General features: G+C 51.1%; 6 protein-coding genes across 6 annotated transcripts; 4 read left to right on the plus strand and 2 right to left on the minus strand.

The window, feature by feature from the left end:
• Positions 1 to 489: 489 nt before the first annotated feature.
• ENH_00041830 (hypothetical protein, conserved) lies at positions 490 to 2,655 on the minus strand (the record flags this gene model as incomplete). Its single annotated transcript, XM_013580753.1, has 1 exon — positions 490 to 2,655. One exon carries the CDS (start codon positions 2,653 to 2,655, stop codon positions 490 to 492), a length of 2,166 nt encoding a protein of 721 aa, XP_013436207.1.
• An 844-nt stretch (positions 2,656 to 3,499) lies between these two features.
• Positions 3,500 to 5,587, plus strand: ENH_00041840 (hypothetical protein, conserved; the record flags this gene model as incomplete). Its single annotated transcript, XM_013580754.1, has 1 exon — positions 3,500 to 5,587. One exon carries the CDS (start codon positions 3,500 to 3,502, stop codon positions 5,585 to 5,587), a length of 2,088 nt encoding a protein of 695 aa, XP_013436208.1.
• A 2,466-nt stretch (positions 5,588 to 8,053) lies between these two features.
• ENH_00041850 (hypothetical protein, conserved) lies at positions 8,054 to 9,457 on the plus strand (the record flags this gene model as incomplete). Its single annotated transcript, XM_013580755.1, has 3 exons — positions 8,054 to 8,713; positions 8,929 to 9,060; positions 9,410 to 9,457. The coding sequence occupies 3 exons, from the start codon at positions 8,054 to 8,056 to the stop codon at positions 9,455 to 9,457; spliced, it is 840 nt and encodes a 279-aa protein (XP_013436209.1).
• Positions 9,458 to 11,594: 2,137 nt separating this feature from the next.
• Positions 11,595 to 13,079, plus strand: ENH_00041860 (hypothetical protein, conserved; the record flags this gene model as incomplete). Its single annotated transcript, XM_013580756.1, has 2 exons — positions 11,595 to 11,966; positions 12,897 to 13,079. 2 exons carry the CDS (start codon positions 11,595 to 11,597, stop codon positions 13,077 to 13,079), a joined length of 555 nt encoding a protein of 184 aa, XP_013436210.1.
• A 166-nt stretch (positions 13,080 to 13,245) lies between these two features.
• On the minus strand, positions 13,246 to 13,590 carry ENH_00041870 (hypothetical protein, conserved; the record flags this gene model as incomplete). Its single annotated transcript, XM_013580757.1, has 1 exon — positions 13,246 to 13,590. The coding sequence occupies one exon, from the start codon at positions 13,588 to 13,590 to the stop codon at positions 13,246 to 13,248; it is 345 nt and encodes a 114-aa protein (XP_013436211.1).
• A 346-nt stretch (positions 13,591 to 13,936) lies between these two features.
• On the plus strand, positions 13,937 to 18,118 carry ENH_00041880 (rhoptry protein, putative; the record flags this gene model as incomplete). The annotated part of the gene is made up of 8 exons (XM_013580758.1): positions 13,937 to 14,114; positions 14,306 to 14,835; positions 15,203 to 15,271; positions 15,498 to 15,542; positions 16,063 to 16,170; positions 16,420 to 16,500; positions 16,736 to 16,865; positions 17,259 to 18,118. The coding sequence occupies 8 exons, from the start codon at positions 13,937 to 13,939 to the stop codon at positions 18,116 to 18,118; spliced, it is 2,001 nt and encodes a 666-aa protein (XP_013436212.1).
• Positions 18,119 to 18,485: the final 367 nt, after the last annotated feature.

Here is an 18,485-nt window from a genome sequence, read left to right on the forward strand (position 1 = left end):
CAGGGCCAAACCCTGCAGGGCACTGCACGCACGGTGCAGTGCGACAGAAACCACAGATAGTTTCACGCCAAGACGCAGACGCAAACCCTGTCTTTGCATATATCATTTCTCTTCTGCCTCTCCACCTCCACCCCTTGCCGTCTGCCAGCTAGCTGTCTAGCGACAACAGCACAGGCACCGTCTGGACCTCAGCCTGAAACTAACGAGGAGCCCAAATTTGGGATTTAGGGCTAGAGGCCCGGGAGGAACCCGGAGGGGAAGCCTTTACGCGCATATGCTGAAAACGATCCTGTTTCTTGGAAAATTAAGTGCCCCAGCGTCCATTTGTGGCTGCTGGAGCTGCTGCCACTGCAGTCATTGCGGCGGGTGCGGCTGCTAGTTACTATTAATGCACTGTCTGCAGTCGCGCCATCTGTGCGAACCCCAGCTGCTTCCTTGCCTAGCCTTTCTGCGGCAGCACAGACAGCAGTGAGAGTCGGCAGTCAGCGTCTATGTTTGAAGGGCCTCCTTTCTGGCCTTCGCCACTAGCATCCTGACGGAGCTGAGTGTCTCAGCCGCGCTTGCTGCTGCGTCGGCGAACATTTTCGTCTTCTGCTGCTGCACTGCAGCATCGATAGCAGCAGCAGCAAAGTCTGCCAGCGCCTCTTTGAGCACTTTGATCATTTGTTCTCTTTTTGTTCTAATGCGCCCTGAGGCGTCCGTCAACTCGCTGGCCGCCAGCTGCTGTTCAGGGGACTCCGACCCCCGCACCTCCGCCAGGATGGCCCCCAATCTTGCCTCCAGAGCCACAGTGGAAGGAAGGGCCTCCGCTATGTGCCGCAGTGCATGTGCAACGGGGTCTACCAGCTTATCTGGGGCGTTGCTGTTGGAAGGGTGATGCAGAGCCTCCGCTAGTTGGTTGAGAATCTCGAGGTTGATGCTCTTGGCCTGCTGCTCCACAATAGTAATTGCGTCGGAAGAGATATCCCCGTCAAGCTCCAGAGCCACCGCATCCCTGGCTGCCTTCAAGTACATGCTGATGCTCGTCTGCATGCGTTGCCGGTGCTGCGCTAGGTTGGTTCGGTCGAAGGAGAGGCCGCTTGAAAGCAACTTGCGCTGGACTTGCTGCCTCTGCAGCTCCCGCTCCAGCTCCTGCTGTTGCTGCAGCAGCAGGCCGTACAAAAGCAACTGCTTGCCTCGACGTACAGTTGGCACAACCGAAGCCGAGCCCTCGCTGCTGCCGCTGTTGCTGCTGCTGCTCAGAGACTGCAGCAGAGACCGGGCAGACGACAGGAAGCGGCGAATCTCTTCTGCGCTCTCTGATGTGCACAGAGGCTCCCCCTGGAGCTGCCCCGCACCAGCCCCTGCTGCTGCAGGCGCTGCATCTGCTCCTGCAGCAGCAGTTGCCTTTGCCTCCTTATCTGGAGCCCCTGCTGGCCATTCCACCTCTGCCGCCAGCGCCTTCACCACTCGCGACAGCTCAAGAGACACAAATGACTGACAGTCCCCCCACTCCCGGGCCATCTTTAGTCTGAATTCAATGGGATTTGACAAGAGGCCCCAGTCTGGCCCAAATTTGATGGTTGAGGGAGCCTTCTGGGTCTCTTCTAACCCCTGTTTCGAGCCCGAACAAGCCCAAGATCCCCCCGTCGGGGACCACGAGCCTCTGGAGGTGCCCCTTTCGGCGGTCGCCCCCAGTGACCCCTGAAGGGTCTGATGGACACCCGCCCTGAGGTCCAGCATCGAGTCCAGGCATACCTTGCGCTCGACCAGTCTCGCTGCTAGAGCCTTTGTTTCTGCTGCTGCTGTTTGCACGTCTTCCTTTAGCTGCTGGATACGCTCGGCAATTGCCTGCGCTTCCCGTTTGGCCCCAGCTACCTCCCGTCTCTTTGCTGCTATCTTTGCGTTCTTCGCTGCTGCTATGGGGTTTGAGAGGACCGAAGCTAGCAGTGCCAGCAGCACTACTCCATATATGTACTTCGGAGGCAACGCCTTTTTCAGCTCCTGAAAATCAGATAAAAGACCAACAGCCGGCCCTCCAGGGGTCCAGTGGTCCTCGTCGTTGTCCCATATGGCAAACAGCTTCTCCCAATTGATGCTCTGGGGCCCCGGAGGAGCACCCACTAGGATACCCCGAGCCGGGCGTGGAGGTAGAGATATCAAACGTGCAGTTTGCACTATTGCTGGAGGTGCTGCGGTGGAAGCAGCTGCCATGGCTAAGGTGGAAGTTGCGCGTGGTAACATTTCTTCCGAGCTTTTCGGCTCATCTGAAACAAAAGTAAACACCTCTAGCAGCTCTTTGCCCTCCTCGTCCGCCCACCGCACCATCCACTCGCTATCGCCGTCCTCCTCCCCGGAGGAACCCGCATCAGCTTCTGCAGCATTACCGCCTGCTGCCTCTGCAGATGATGAGGACAGCGATTCCCCTCTACTCGGCCCTCCGCCGGTGACAGCGCCAGTAGGAACCTCCTGCGCTGTACGGAAAGCAGCAGCAGCACTGGAAGCAGCATCTGCTTCCGCTGCTGAGAGCTGGGGCGCCTCCAGCGAAACGGCTGCCGCCTCCGAGGGATCCCGCCAGGTGTGGGCTCCCAGAGGATATAGGTGTAAAGCTATAAGTGCCCCTAGGGCACGGGCTGGGGGGCCCACGAAAAGGCGGAGGAGGCGGCGGGGCCCCATGCTAAGCAGTGGAGGCGATCGTCAAGCCTGCGATAAAGGCATCTTCTGCTGTTACCGCTGTCCCTGCTGGTACTCCTGCTACTCCTGATACTACTGATGCCACTGCTACTGCTATTGCTGTTGCTGCCACTGTCGGCTGGCGCCAGGAGCAAAAAAGGGAGGGGCAGCGCAGGCAGCAACAACGGCAGCTAAGCAGGGCCCCACAGCCGTGCGGCAGAAGCAGTAGGAACAAATATAATTAAAACGTTTGCTGCATTACAAATATGAGTACATAAGGAGACATAAACACCCATAGCATCCCGCCTTTTCCTACTGATGCGGATGCAGTGCCTGCCACTGCTGGCTGCTGCTGCTGCCTCGCTGCTGCTTCGGGTAAACTTTTTGTCTAGTTCTTTGGCTTCTTCCATGTTGTGCTATTGCTTAACGCTTTTCCAGTTGCCTGAAGTAAATCTGCACTAAATAAGCGATAGGAACAGCCCTTTTTCCTCTCTTTGGCCTCAAGAGCCCAGGGAGCGAGGACTCGGTGGTTCGCTGCCGCTGCTGCGAACGTTTATGGGCTTACCTAAGTTTCAGTATCTCTGCTTATTAGTTTGCAGCTCTTCGTTTGCTCATTGCCATTATGCTTCTTCTGCTCCTTGAACTAACACGCAGGCAGCACTCCAGCAGCAAATTTCTGCGGGTGCCCTGCCCGCCCTCCCTCGGTCTTCCGCGGGCCCAGGGCCTACAGTTTAGGCGTTTCATTGCCTAGGGATTAGGCTACTTCCCATCTACCAGCCCTTCCCTTCGCCGCTGTGTGAGTCGTACGTATTGTTGAACCTGCAACAGCTGCTGGACTGCCGCCCCCATGTGGCTTCCGCGCCCCTATGATTGCGCGCATCGCATTTCAGGTGCTGCATTCTTGGGGCTTTGCATCGCATTTGTATGCGACTCCTTTGAGGGTGCATTGGGCCTTTCAGAGGTTCATTTCTCTGCTCCCAGCGGCAGCGGCAGCTCCACAGACGCAAGAGCAGCCCCGAACGCAGCAGCAATCGAAGTAGCAGCAGCAGCTGAGTCCGTCAATAAGCTGAGAAGCCAGTTCTTACACTATGAAGGCTATGAAGGCTCGTCTCGAGCAGCGGGAGGCCCCTCCTTCTCTGCATCGAGGGCATCAGTGGAGGTCCCTGGGTCTCCACTAGGCCCGCTCAGCCCCAGCAGGTCCCCGACTGGCATTCCGTACTATGACGGAGACAGCAGGGATGAAGAGGACAGTGGGGAGTCTGAGGGTGAGGGTGAGGGCGACGCGTTGGAGCTGCAACAAGAACAGCAGATGGGGGAGGGATACGGGGAGGGCCCGTTTGGGCTCCTGCGGCCGCAGCTCTCTCTGCAACTAGTCCTGTGGTGCATTCTTTCTGGGGCCATTTACTTCATTTTAAAGGGGGCCACGCGAGAAGATGAAAAGCAGAAAAGCTTGGATGTGCACAAAGTGATGCTTCGCAACACGCTGCAGAAGCTGGAGGCCGACAAGACAATCGTGCGGTCCCTGGAGAGCAAACTAAGTGAAATTAGAAAAGAACAGCAAAAGCTTAAAGGAGAAGCCACGGAAATCGACAAACAGCTCAAGGCCGTTGTAGCTGATCTGCAAGAAGCAGCAGCAACGGCAGGGCTCGATGGGGTCACCCACGTGGATGAGCAGCCAGGCAAGAAGCTGCTGCACTTGCAGCGTGGGCACACTCCCAAGACCTCTATTGCCCTTCCAGGACCCCTGCCTGGACATGACAGTGCATGCAAAGAGAACAGCACGCAGCTGCAGTTGCTGCTGCTGAACCAAGGGGACACAGAGAACAACGAATCCACGGTCCGCCGTTGTTTCCAGCTTCTGAAGCGGAGCAAGCAGCAGCAACAGCAGAAGCAGCAGAAAGAGAAGCAGCAAGGCCAGGGGGAACTTGTGGATGCTGCAGAACTTGCTACTCCTCCCACCTGGTATGAAGATGCAGTAGCAGAGGCGTCCCTTCTGCCGCCAGCAGACCGTCCTCGCGGACGCATTGGGAGCAACCGTTTGCTTGCGTCTTCCGCGCAGCATCGTGATCATGAGCAGCAGCAACAGCAGCAGCAGTCAGGAGCGAGGCAGAAGGCACAGGAGCGGAAGGTGGCGCTGCTTGCTGCTGCGGGTGTGATGCTGCTCCGGCAGCAGCAGCTTGAAGTGGACCTGCGTAGAATCCGGAATGAGCTGCAGCTTTTGTCTGCTGATGACGAGCAGCAAGTAAAAGCAGAAAAAGAAAAGTGCCGTAATGTTATGAATCTGCTGCAATCCGTTGGCGCAACTACTAAGCAGTGGCCTTCCCGAATCGACGCACTTTTATTGGGCAATACAAAGGAAGAAGCAGATGCGAGGGCAGTAGTAAGGAGCGTAGTCGCCACGCTGAGTCGAGTAGAGTCTACTTTTCGAACGAGGATATATGAAGAGGCCTTCGGGGGCCCTGTAGAGGTGCTGGGGGACCCGCGTTGGGCTCTTGATGGGAGCAGTCATAGGGGCGGCATTGTGGGTGTCACCTTAGAGAGCTCTTTAGGGCCTCATGAGTGGGGGTGGCGGGGAGATGCCGCAAGTGAGGCGTTGAGAGCCTTGGATAAGGCTCACGAGACGCTTTGTGAGCAATTGCAGCAGCTCAGGAGGGCAGAGGGCCTTAAATGTAAGGAGCAAAAACTTGACACATTTGCAAGCATGACGAAAGAACTTGCATCGTCATTGGAGGCGATTGGGAAGGCTGTGGGGGGTCTGCAGCAGCAGCAACTTACTGCTGCAGTGCAGCAGCAACAGCATGCAGTTACAGCAGCTGCCCACTTGAGGCGACAGCAGTCGCTAATGCAGGCGTTGCACCAGACGAACAAGTGGCTCGAAGACGTAAAAATGATCTTTGAAAAAAAATCGGAAAGCAGTGCAGTTAGTAAACACTAAGATCAAGAGATCCACGACTGACATGTACGTAAATATGCACGTTAAGTGCAAATACATATATATATATATATACATATATCTGCATCTTCCATGTAATATGTAGATCACGTGCAGATATATGTATAAATGCGTATAAATACATGTAAGTTTGTGCGTGTATTTATGGGTAGATCTGATGCGCAACTCTGTCTAGGAGTGTATATGTGTGAAAGTAAAAATATATCTATGTAGGTACACACATATATTTGTGTACGTGGATGCGCAAACGCATGCATCTACTTTCATGTAGAGTCCTGCACACACCTACACACAAAACCCAGCAGCCAGTAACGCAGCTGTGCAAGCAAGCAGATGGAAGGAAGCAAAAAGCAGAGCATCCGCGTGTGCGCATGCATCCAAGCGTGCAGTCTGCGTGTAGGGTTCGTGATCCACATATTCATTTTTCCTGGTGCAGTTTTCTTTGTCTCAACTTGGCCGCGCCTTTTGCGGGCGCCTCTATTTCTAGTAAAGCAAAACGCATGCCTGTATTTGCTGTTCCGCTGCTTGTGCCACGTAGCGCATTCCTGCTAGCCGCTATATAGTTGAGCACTCATTTGTTCGGAGGGCAGCTTTACGTGTTTAAGAAGAAGTATTCGCTTGCAAATATGTATATATATTGTATATTATAGAATTGGCGCGCTTATAGATATATATTGTATAAATCTACAAGCACGCCACTTCTGTCTGCTTGTAGATACATATTTATACAAGCACACCAAGTGAGTTCCTATTTGGAGAACAGCTTCACGCATATGCGGAGTATATATATATATATATATATATATATATATACAAGCGCATTAACATACATAAATTCAAATTGTGTGTATGTGTGTGTAAACGCATATATTATCCGAATCTGATCACTACGTGGATGCATGTGCACGCTGTGTGCAAGGACATCATGCGCATAATACTCTGTCTTTTGTAAGAATATTTGTATAGTGCATACTTTTGTGCATAGAATAAGGTTGGAGTTTAGGAATTGTATATATTTCTCCTATGTGCAATACGCGCACATGTACTTGGCGTGTACGTTAATTATAGTACTTGCGTGAATGTACAGAAGCATTTGCATAGTTTCGTCATAGCAGGCCAGAGCGGTGGCGCTGCCATGAGCCCCTGTTACACTTAACAGAAGTATCAGCAGGAACTACAGTGACTACTGATCCTGTTTCTGCTACTGCTGCTTTTGCGCATATTCCTGTTGCTGCTGACAGCAGTTATACAGTTGCTGCTGCTGCTGCGACTCGATCTGCACCTACATTCTTTGCCGGAAGCGCGGGGGCTCGCGGCGAAAGGCTCTACTACAATAGCGAGTTGGTGGGGAGGAACGCAATGAAACAACAGATCGCTGAATTAGTCAGGCGACACATGACGAGAAACGTAAAGAAACAATGACACGAAGTGGGGCTGTGGACAGGTCCCAATTGGGGAAGCACACACACAAATGAGCTCGTCAACAGTTGGGCCCCTTACTCGTCATTTTGTAACTTCAATATTGCAAGTGTTTATGGGCAATATGAGATGCAAAAATGCGCAGGCAATGGGCTGAAGCGGCGGCGGCGGTTCGGCCAAACACAGCTGCGCACTATCCTAAACGGCAGCAGGTTATTGTCTAGCTCGATTAACAGTTGCGAATGAGTCCTTTTAAGAAACCACATGAACAGGTTTTCGCCACTGCATTGCCTCGGCGTCATGGTGGGAGGGCGAATGAGCTCCTGCACACCCGAAGAAGTCACGAGCCGCCTTTGAAAAATCAATTTAGTAGCAAATTCCATAACATTTGTTTGCCTGCGTGTTCAGACAGTGTTGGTAGACAGTCAAACTAAGAAGGCCCATCAATGTGTGCATTGCAGCAGTACTAGCAACAGTGGTGGTATGGCAGCCGCGACAGTTCGAGCGGCAAGAGCTGTTACGCTCTTAATATGTTTCATGATGGCCATTCCAACTCAACAGCACACATACAAAAAAGGACGAAGAAACAAAGGGAAGCCCCAGAAGGAGCAGTTCACGTGCTGCTCCTACGCCTTGTGCTGGTGGCGGTAGTGCTGCTGCTGCTCCAGCTCCATTGCTGCTGGTGGAAAGCATCTCGGGAGTTTTTCCCTAAACTTCTCTTTAAAAAGGTAAAGGTGGTATTGCTATCCTTTTAAGTTGGTACCGGACTGAGTGCGGCTAAAGGAACTGCGGCATCCACTGCAGCGGCAGCGACGGCAGCGTCAAGAGGAGCAACTACATACCTGGTTGGAACAGGAGCTACGGTATAAACAAGAGCCTGTGGTCCACTGGAAACCAGCCCTGAAAAACCAGCAAGAGGAGTAGCAATATTGCGAGCTGCGCGTGCATCCGAGCTGCCCGGGCCGAAGCCTACGCTGTCGAGCTTAGGATTTACTGCTAAAGGTTACAATTTTATGCTTGCATATCAAAATGGATGAAAGTTACAGGAACAGACACCGCTTGGCTTGGGAGCAGCGACGCGCAGCGGAAGCAGCAGAGCGCGAAGCCGCAGCTGCTGCGGAAACGGCCGCAGCCGCGGCAACAGCCAGAACAGTTGCGGCTAGCACGCCGCAGAGGCAGACATCTACCCCCCAGCGTGAGATGCCGCCTTGTCCTGTTGTCGCTGCTGCGTCGACGCAGCAGTCGCTTGTAGGTGCCCTACAGCAGCAGCAACACCATGTGACGCAGCAGCAGGTGCAGCAGCACCAGCCGTCCAGCATGACAGAGGAGGAGGCCCTGAACGAAGCAGCAGCAAGAAGGCTTCAAGAAGAGCTAAATGCAGAGGACGAGATAAGACGTCCAGATGAGGCCTACAGCGAGTGTCTGCTGGGAGCCCCAGAGAACTCTTGGGGCCATGCAGGAACTTCCGGAGCTGTAGGGGGCTTTGGCGGCATCGGGGGTAGTTTGACGGACGGCTTTCGCGCTGCAGCAGTAGCAGCTCAGGGGCTGCTGCATCGCTGTGATTCAGAGGCCCCCATAGACGTCTCAGACGTTGACGAGCAGCAGCAGCAACGGAGACGCAGGGCTGCGGACTCGTCACCTTCTGCCCGCCCGTGCGGCGTCATCCCCGTCGACCCTGACCCTCTTGGTGTAGGGTATTAGGGAGCCTTAGGACAGTTTTCATCGCTGATACTCGATTCTGCTGCAACTTGTGCTCTGCTTGCTGCTCACTGTGGCGCAGCAGCTTTCGTGATTGTGGATGCCACCTTTATTTCGCTAGCTCTATACCCGCTTCTGTTGCTTTTGCATGTGCAACTATTACCACGTGGTTCGCTGCTGTTGCTGCTGTGTTGCTGCTGCTGCAGGTGGAGGTGATTTCGCCGAGATCAGCAGGACGGGACATGACGCTGCCGACACAAGAGGCAACGGAGACAGCGGCAGCAGCGGCGGCAGCAGCAGCGGCAGCGGCAGCTGCGGGGATCCAAGTGGATTCAGATGTATGACATAGCACTTGGCTATATGGTGTTGCTTGGTGCTCTGCCGCGTCAGTTCCTTTCGACCGTCTTTCTGTTGCTTTGTGTGCTGCTCTTTGCCTGTCTGTGTCTTCTCTCATCTTCTCGTTATTGTTGTTGATACTTTGTTTCGCCTGTTTCTGCTCTTTGCTGTGTTTTGTGCCCTGGAGTTTCTTTTGTGTTTAGTTCGCCTACTTACGTTCTAGCCTGCCTTCCTGTTCATTTTCGCCTGTTTGCTTCCACCTCGCACAGCGTCGTTATTTTTGCATATTCGTTTTGCCTGATTCCACACTCACATCGTGGTGATCCTGCCTGTTTGTTTTTGTCCACTCAGGAGGCCGTGCTGCAGGCGGCGATAGCCCAAAGCTTAATCGATATGTGAATGACTTGCAAAAGTGGTGTGATTACTTGCCAACTAGTTTGTTTCTCAACTTAAGGCGAGCAAACAGATAAACTGGTGGCCGAAGCTATGAAGGGATCGATAAGTTTAGCTGTAGTAAGCTAATTGAAAATCAAGTAATTGCTACATTCAAGATGGCTACTCCAGACGGGCGGATTAGAGGATTGATGGCTAGATTAGATGAATGAAGAGGCAAATAAGTAGGGCCACCGCAGGAGGCGAATATTGCGGACGAAATGTACGGTCAGATTCGTCTCTTCGCGACGTTTTCAAAAATGTCGCCTCTTTTGTCTCTGTGTGTGTAGCGTGTCTATCCTGTACACCCTCCTTCGTTTCATCATTCTATCTTATCGCTTTTTTCTTCGAATTCTCTTGTCAGCTTTTGGAAGCGCGAGGAGTCCCAAGGAATTCCGTCGTTCTGTCGTTAGGTATTTGCCTGTCACCTTAGTGCTTGCGCAGCTTCGGGCAATTAGTCATCTATTTCAATTTGATTCTCGTATACGGTCAGCAAGCAAATTGTAGGTGCGGCATGCTGTAATGCGTAGCGCATATATCTGAGCATATCCAATAGCACATAATTTAGGGAGGTTATGGGACTTTCCAAGCGGTTTATCGTGAACTGATTATCGGGCGGCCTTCAAAGTAGTGGGCGTAGTTGGCAGTGTGCTGTTACCATACCCGAGCTCCAGCACTGGATATTTTAGTGATTATCCAGGAGGCAACTAGGAGATAAGCAGCGTCGTGCCCCCCAGCTGCTGCCACATCCCAGCGGGAATCGGGAGCAAGGAAGCGTCGCATTTGTGAAATAAAACTGAGAGCAAAACTTCCGGGTAACCGAATCACTAGATAACTAAGCTCTGGGGTTCAAAGTGCAGCAAATTGGGAGGCCGAGAGATCAGTCGAGGTGGACGCCGAGTTTCTGGCATAGTTGCTGGCGTTCACACGTGAAACTGGTGAACAGGGTGTATTGCTGATCGCAAAGTAGACCTACGTATGAATGTAGGTGGGCATGTAGGAGTGTCACAAATCTACGGGTAGGAGTCACTAATTTAGTGTCAGTATGTGCATTCAGGAAGTGCTTTAACTACGTTGATCTGAGCAGGGTGAATGAGCGTCTCACTCACAATCACAGGCTACTAAGGTGTCTTCGATATGAGCAGTTCATTTCTACGCATGCCGTGGCTGTGAACATGAGAAAGCGCGTGTACATGAATTGCATGTATTATATTGTATGTGCTTACTGTTAAAATATCTGTGCATTTGGATCTGGTAGACGGCAAGTCTTCCCCCAAACTAAAGGGATGGACTGTGGCCGCTCGGCAGTGGTCTGCCTCCGCAGTATAACTTTGCCAGAAAAGAAGTGACGTTTTTGCCATTTTTTCATCTAATTTCATCATCTGAAGTGTAAGCAGGGATGAATGAGCGAATGCACGGGTGGACCATGGGATTAGGCAGTCGGCGGCAGCGCCGCCACAGCAGGTGTACGCTTTAGCTCCGAGGAAAACGCGAAATAGGAAATAAAGTTGATTTGTGTCATTTTATAGTTTATTCCATATTATTGGAGCACCGAAGATGCTTGAAATGGCACCTAGTCTCTCACTACGAAGAAGAGACTCACCGTGAGGCCTTAACCGCCCCGGGGTGCTGCACGCTATCACTGTGATGCTTCAGAGGGCCATTCATTCATGTCCTTTGAAAGGTTGTAAACAATCTTACCTTCTGATAATGATTATGTAAATGGGACCCATTAGATTAAACTGATTGAATAAGGAGGAACTAAGGACGCCTTCATGCAGCAAAGTCCCCTTTCGTGTCTATTCGAGGCAGCGACCGCTGGTCTGGCTAACGGGGTCGCGGTGGCATCGTCTGCGCGTCGATGTCTGTTGCTTTTTCGCCAAGTCAATCTTCCCGTTTAACTTAGTGCAGCTGTACAGTTTTTAATCGGCCACCGTTGCTTCTTCTTTTGCGCGTTTTCCGCGGCTTCTCATGGAACGCGGGCAGCCCGTCCCACTTGAGCGCACAGCAACAGAACGACCACCGCAGCAGCCAGCCCTAAACTTTGTTTCTTTTGCACTGAGGGCTTGTAGCTTCTACGAGGTTCCGCAACAAGGGTGCAGCGATGGCGCCTAGCGGAGCCTCCGAAGAGGCGACACCCGTTGCTGATACTTCTGCAGGAGCACCCGCAATGCCCAATGCATCGAACAACAGTGAAAGCCCGCAGCTTATGCAGTCTGTGGTGTCTGCACACCCCAGCCACGAGCCCGGCTCTACATCGAGAACTTCTAAGTACGATCGGGAGACATGCTTCATCCGACAGATGCTGGGTGCTATCGGCCGATGCTGCGGCTTGGGAAAGGGAGGTTTGTGCAGGCGCTGGCTAACTTATTTGGAGCGCCTTGATGTCAGCTGGACCTGTGCTGAAGACAGAACTGCGGCGCTTGACAAGCAGACGCTGAGCACCATGAAACATACCTACTGGCTGTCTCGTATAGTAAGCACTGCAAACCCATCACGCGTTCGGATAAATCAAGCAATTACTTTAACTTCTTACTAATTAATAACTCAGTGCTTTTTAAACGGGCAAGAGAACAAGTAAACAACATGAAGATTTGCTGTGAATAAACTCATGAAGCTGATCTCGCTTGTGCCAGAATTTGCGCCTAGGCATGCAGGTGCAATTGCGAGCTTACTTTTATAGCATGTTTGCGTATGTGTGCGTATGTTTACTTTTAAATGCACATGCGCGTAGACCAGTATATATAAAATACAAGGATGCAGATGTCTGCGAAATTAGCAGACATGCGCTGCATTAACATTTTGGCTTTTGCCAGCTCATCGGTCTAGCTATTTAGAGAAACAGGAAGAACGGCTTTTGCTACGGATGATGATGCTTGCTCGCTTCACCACTGGGTCTGCTTTCACCAGTTTTTGATATGAGTATTCTTCTGATTCCGTTGCGTTTTGTATTGCCTGCTCCTTGTTTTTCAGATCTTTTTGCGTCTTCTGTCTCTCGTATACTTTTTCGCATTTCTCGTTGCTTTCAAACAGGCAAGTGACGACTGCGGCTTACATGACGTGAAGCGCGTATGGTCAAGGCCTGAGAGTTCCTCTTTACGGCGTTGAGTTTCGTTTTCCTTAGTCCTTTGAGGAGGTCCATTTACTAGTGTTGTGTCATACGCTTGCTTACTTGTAGCTCTAGGATATAGAGCTCCTCATTGAGGCCTGGGGATCAGGCGCTTAGGGTTTTAGTTCTGCTGTTCAAGCGCATCGTACATGTTCAACGATTTTCCTGTTTATTTATTCATATGTACTACTTTATACTTTTGTCTGCCCACCATTTGCCATTATGTGTCGCTTCTAAATTATGCTACTATCTCTTTTGTATATTTGCATTAAACAATTTTTTTGTTTCTTTGTTTAGAACGGCGGCTTGCTCGGCTCCTCCGGCATAACGCCTGCATCCTTATTTGTCTCTGAAACCAAAAATGCGTTTGGTGACGTGAGAGGCTGGGAGAGAATCAAGGCCTTACCTTCACTCTTTCTTTTCGTACCGCCCACAGACTCTTGGCTGAGAGTTTTCTCATTTATAGGTGCGATCAACTAGAGGATCATGCCCTTGCTGCTTAGGGTTCACGGCTTGCAGCTATGGGTGTAATTAACTGCAGGATCCAAGCTTACCTATCCATGCTTTACTGAAACAGCCAAGTTTCTAGGGCTCCTGTCCAACTCTGAGGTTTAACACTGTCTCATCAGTTGGCGAAAATAACAGCTCAGAATTTAGGCTTAACAGTTCGTTGTGTGCATTCTGTGCTTTGCCTGTGTGCCTGTGCTGCCTCAGGTTTATCAGTATCAGCTGGTATCTTTGTGTTGGGAGGAGCTAGCGCCTTGTGTTTGGGGTTGCTGTGGCTGCTATACTTGAGTTTAGTCAGCGTGGGCCAGGTTTGGTATTCTTTTGGATGGGAGTCGCAGTTGCTGGAGACGGGATTTCTGGGAATATGGTTATCTCCCTTTTGGTCTTGTTCTCGCTTCCCCCTGAGCTGGCCTGTGCCCAAAGTGTGCGTGTGGGGGAGCCGGTGGTTGTTGCTTCGGCTCTTACTGGGAGCAGGGCTAAGCATGCTGCGAAGAGATTCGACTTGGGGAGCACTTACTGCTCTCGATTTCCATTTCGAGACTCAGCCGCTGCCCACTCCTTTTGCCTGGTACCTGCACAACCAACCACACTGGCTGCATGCAGCTGAGGCAGTGCTGTGCCTCCTCATGCACTGTGTGGTGCCTTTCTTCGCTGTAATTCCTAGCCGACCCTGTCGGCTGCTTGGAGGCTCCCTCTTGGTAATATATCAGCTCTTCGCTACTTTCTGTGGCAACGTCGCCTTCGCCCACTACCTCACCCTTGTTCCTGCCGTCATGTGCCTAGATGATTGTTTTTTATCCTGTCTTTTCTCGGTCAAGACGCTTAGCCGTATGCCCAAATTAACGACTGGGGTAGCAGGGCGCTGGTCGTTCCCACTCACTCAGGGATGGCCCCTTGATAAAGAGACTACGACAAACAAAGACAGAGAAGACAGACACAAAGACGAGGAGCGAGACACACCTCAAGCTATCGATGAAGAGGCACAAACTCTACTCGAAAAACAGCCTAGTGAGTGAAAGACCAAACAAACGAATGGCGCACAAAAAGGTGTATTACAATTGGCAGCAAACAAGCAGATTGTTACTCTCATAGCATGTCGCTCTGGTCCCTACCGCTAATGGCTGTCGTCTCCTATACCACGCGTTTCCACTTCATAGGCCTCCATTCCTGCTTGTCTGTTCTTTTGCTCCTGTGTTCAGGGGAAGGGGCTGGTGGATCTGGTGCTTCTACAGCTCGTCCGCGCTCTTGCTGCTGCTACTACTGGCCCGATGTGGTGGAGTGGCTAGAGGCTCGGCGGCTCCCACGTGGTTCTGTGGACTCCATGCAGCGGCACTTAGCCGCTCATTGGTGGCAGTCGTTGGTTGAAGGCTTGGTCGCCGCTGCAGTGCTGTGGTGCTCTTGGCTTGTGGCTACTCCTGATAACTATGCTGTGTGGGCTGTGCTTTGTCTCTTCTTTTTGGCGCTGCTGCAAGCCTCATTCTCTGCCTTCGTAACTCGTACTACGGCCTCGTTCGTGTTCACTGAGTTGGTGCTGTCGGCCGCCACGTTGGTCAGCTTTAGCAACATGTTCACCTACGGGCCCGAGGTCTGGAGTGTCTGGCTTACCTCCTGTCTTGTTACTATCCTAGCTATCTTTTCATTCTCGACGCTAAGAAATGCAGCCCTCGTCACCAAGCTGCACGTAGAGGTGCTTCTGCTCACGCTGCTCATCGTACTCTCCATACCAGTCGTGCAGAACCTCTTGTCTCCCCAACAGGCAAGCCTACTCATGCGAAGTAGCAAAAGCAAAATTGGTGCCTACGGTGTTCCTGACGTGCCATAAGCTAGTTCCTCGTGAAATTGTGTGTAGATTCAAAACATATTTGATATGCCTGCCTCTGTGCACTTATACGTGGCTGCCTCCCCATGTCGGCCCTCTGTATATGTATGTGCAAGCCTATCCGCGCCTTGTTTGCCTTCTTGCCTCCTTGTCTTCTTGTGTCTTTGTTCACTTCTTTTCTTGTTCAATTACATATTATATCCCAGCTTTTGCAGTATTTTCTGGTTGCCTACCTGGAGCTCAGTAAGCACGCTTCGCATGTCTTTGTGCACATCAGGTCACCGATGCAAGCTTCGAGCCATTTCAAGTCCTAAACACTTATGGAGCTCTGGGCAAAATACAGAAAGTAGGAATCACAAACTAATCAATGCGGAGACAGGATAAAATGAACATACAAACAGACTAACGACCAGCTTACTAGTTATCTAACGAACTAAAGCTGCAACCAGACACAGCTAGAGTTACTAGTAGCTTGTTAATCTGGGTGAGAGCATGTGGCCTCTCCGTGCAATTAAAATGCTGGCACTAATGGTCATTGCTGCTGTTTTTGCTAGTGATTCTGTTTGCCAAAGGAACGTTACGAGCTCATTGTGCAAGGAACTGACGATGAGAAATTGGTGAGTTCACCAGAATAAAGCGCCAAACTAGTGTATTAGCTATCTGCACCTTATTTGTTTCCTTCTAAGTAGTGCTTTACATGAAAAAGGCAGTCTTCTCACCTCCCTCCTTTTTCGTATAGGCCCTGTCTCCGTAGATTCCGTCTTTCACGTCTCTTCTTTCTTTTTGCTTCTTTTATTGTTTTTGTGCGTCTTTCGTGTGTAATAGGATCTTACGTTTTAGTCGTGACCTTGTGTGCCTAACATTTGTTTCCATACATAAAAATATGTGTTGGAAGAAGCACGTTTATGTGTGTGGGTACGTATGTGTACATGTTACGTATACATGCACATAAACGCGCACAAGGAAAATACATGTTTACATATTTATGCATATATCCAAATTCAAGGCATATGCAGCTATGCACCACTTTATATATATATTTTTGCGTTGCACTTGTTGTGTCTCTGGGTGCACTTGTATTTCTCTCACGCATTTGCAAGATTTAAGCTCGCTCTTCTGTCTCTCGTGTTCCTCCAGACGATAGATACTAAATGGCAGAACTACGAATTTCAGTGCAAGCCAACAAGTCTCCATAAGGCTCCTTGTTATTCGGGACCTTATCACCACCGTCTGGACTGGCTGATGGTAAGACAGGTACAGGACGAGATAAGGAGATGAAGTTAGAGACAGACATATTAACGCTGTCAGGATTAAAACAAAAACAGATGTGTAGAAGCAGTGAATTCTAAACTCGTTCAAGGAGGCCTTCACCCTGCAGAGGCGGAAGAGAAAAAGCAGCAGCAGTATGCCTGCACTGCTGCGCTGATCAGTAGAAGCCCCGTCCAAATCCGCCATATGAAAATGATGGCTATATTTCCCGCACTTTGTTTGCAGCGCCTTGTGGCACTTGAAGAGAAACAGTCAGCACTCTCCCATCATGAATGGTTTCCTAAATTCCTCTCAGCCTTACTTAAGGTAAGGCTTCAACCAAGGCTCGCTGCTGCGGCTTCCACTATTGGTGACAATGCTGCAGCTCTTTCAGTTACTTAGCGCACTATGACTCCACACGATCATCCACACCCACATCGCCGGAGATTGAAATAGCACGAGTACCGGAATCGTTGATCGGGCCGTCGTTTACTGCCTGTGTCGTGTATTTTGCTCGTCCATCAAATAGTTGTCTTGAATCTGTGTCTGTTTATTGACTTAGAATAACTCGTATGTGACGGGCCTCCTGCGCCACAATCCGTTTCGTGAGGAGCCTCCCACCCACATTCGAGTGCTGCGTGCGGAATATCACTTTACCAAGAGGAAGAACGAGGGTTTGATTTTTTCAAACGGTGAAATAATGTTGTATCTCCCAAAGCGTTCAAAATAATAATATAAAGTGCAGCATAGGCGTGTGCATTGTTACGCTTGGGCCTGCAAGTGCGCTGCTGCTTTGCTTTTCTGTTTGCCCTACTTCTCCTTCTATAAACTCTGGGTGCCACTCCACTATACAGGCCGCAGAGCAGTGTGCTTGGCATTTATCAAGAGCATTTAGGCACATATATTTAGACCGCGTAATTGACTGGGACATACGCCTTTGCACTATAGAACAATATGAACATTAAATATTCTTATATACCTAGGTGCAGGCTTTGAGCTATTTAGAATTTTCTTGTGGCGTCGTTTCTAGCGCTGAGACTTTATGCAAAGGTAAAGGCATTGCGCGTCCCTATTAATCTGTATAGGCCCCTGGTGGGAAATACGGAGAGGAAGCACTAAGGTCTTCATGGAGCCACATGAAGTCCCGGGGGCGCAGCCTCACTTGCAAAAGGTGCTGGCAGAGAGGGCGGAGCGGCAGCGGGTGGCAGAAGCGGCAGCAGCGGCGGCAGCGGCAGCGAGACGGCGGCGGGAGGAGGAAGAAGAGCTATGGCGAAGGGTCGTTGAGGCCAAGCGTGCTGCTGAGAAGCTCAAGAAACAGCAGGAGGAACAGCAGCAACGAGAAAAAGAGCGACGGGAGGTCGAGGAAAGAGGGAGACGAGAAGCAGCAGCAAAGGCCCAGGCAGCAGCGGCTGAAGCACAGAGGGCCAAAGAGGAAGCAGAGAGAAAGGCAGCAGAAGAAAAGAAAAGGAAAGAGGAAGAAGCAGAGGCAGCAAGGAAGGCACAGCAGGAAGCAGCAGCCAAGGCCGAGGCAGAGCGGCGCGCCGTAGAGCTGGAAAAACAAAAAGAAAAGGAAAGGCAACAGGAAGCGCAACGGCAGCAACAGGAAGCAGCAGAAAAACAGCGACACGTAGAAGAACTAGCCAAGGCTGGCGAACTGCAGAGGCAAAGAGAGGAGGAAAAAAGAAGGCACGAGTTAGCCGAAGAGGCCGAGCGCAGGCGGAAGCAGGAGGCGCAGCGACAAAAGGAGGAGCAGCAACGGCAGCAACAGCTGGCTGAAAGACAAGCAAAATTAGAAGAAGAACAGAAGCAAAAAATGCAAAGGATACAACAGTTACTTATCTCAATAACAAAGCAAATACCCGGGGGGGTCCCTTTACGGGAAGCCGCTAGACTCTCTAGAAAAGCACGCCACCGAGCAGCAGCAGCAATGCTGAAAAGCGAATAAGTCTCACCTGCTCCTGCATAGATATTAGTTTTCAACCCAGCCTATGCTGAGGTACAGAGGCACTAGGAATAGCAGAAATTGCAATTGTAGCGGCAAATCGCGCCAAGCCATGACAGCAGATATCACAACGGCAACACCAGCTGCTGCCGCTACCGCGGGACACTAAGGGTTCTCTGTGGCAAAACGAGAGCATACAGAGTCTGTTGAGGTACGCTTATGGCTCTGCTGCTGTTGCTACACAATAACACCCCACTGGAAACTGTGTTGACAACAACAGTGGGCTGCTGCTGCAAAGCATGCGGGGAATTCCTAGGAGCTGCGCTTGGCCCTTTGTGGCCTCCCTTCTTGCGGGCCCTCCTTCTTGCCT

The sequence above is a fragment of the Eimeria necatrix genome, genomic scaffold (genome assembly GCF_000499385.1).
Source record: "Eimeria necatrix Houghton genomic scaffold, Enh_scaff30, whole genome shotgun sequence".
Lineage (NCBI taxonomy): Eukaryota > Apicomplexa > Conoidasida > Eucoccidiorida > Eimeriidae > Eimeria > Eimeria necatrix.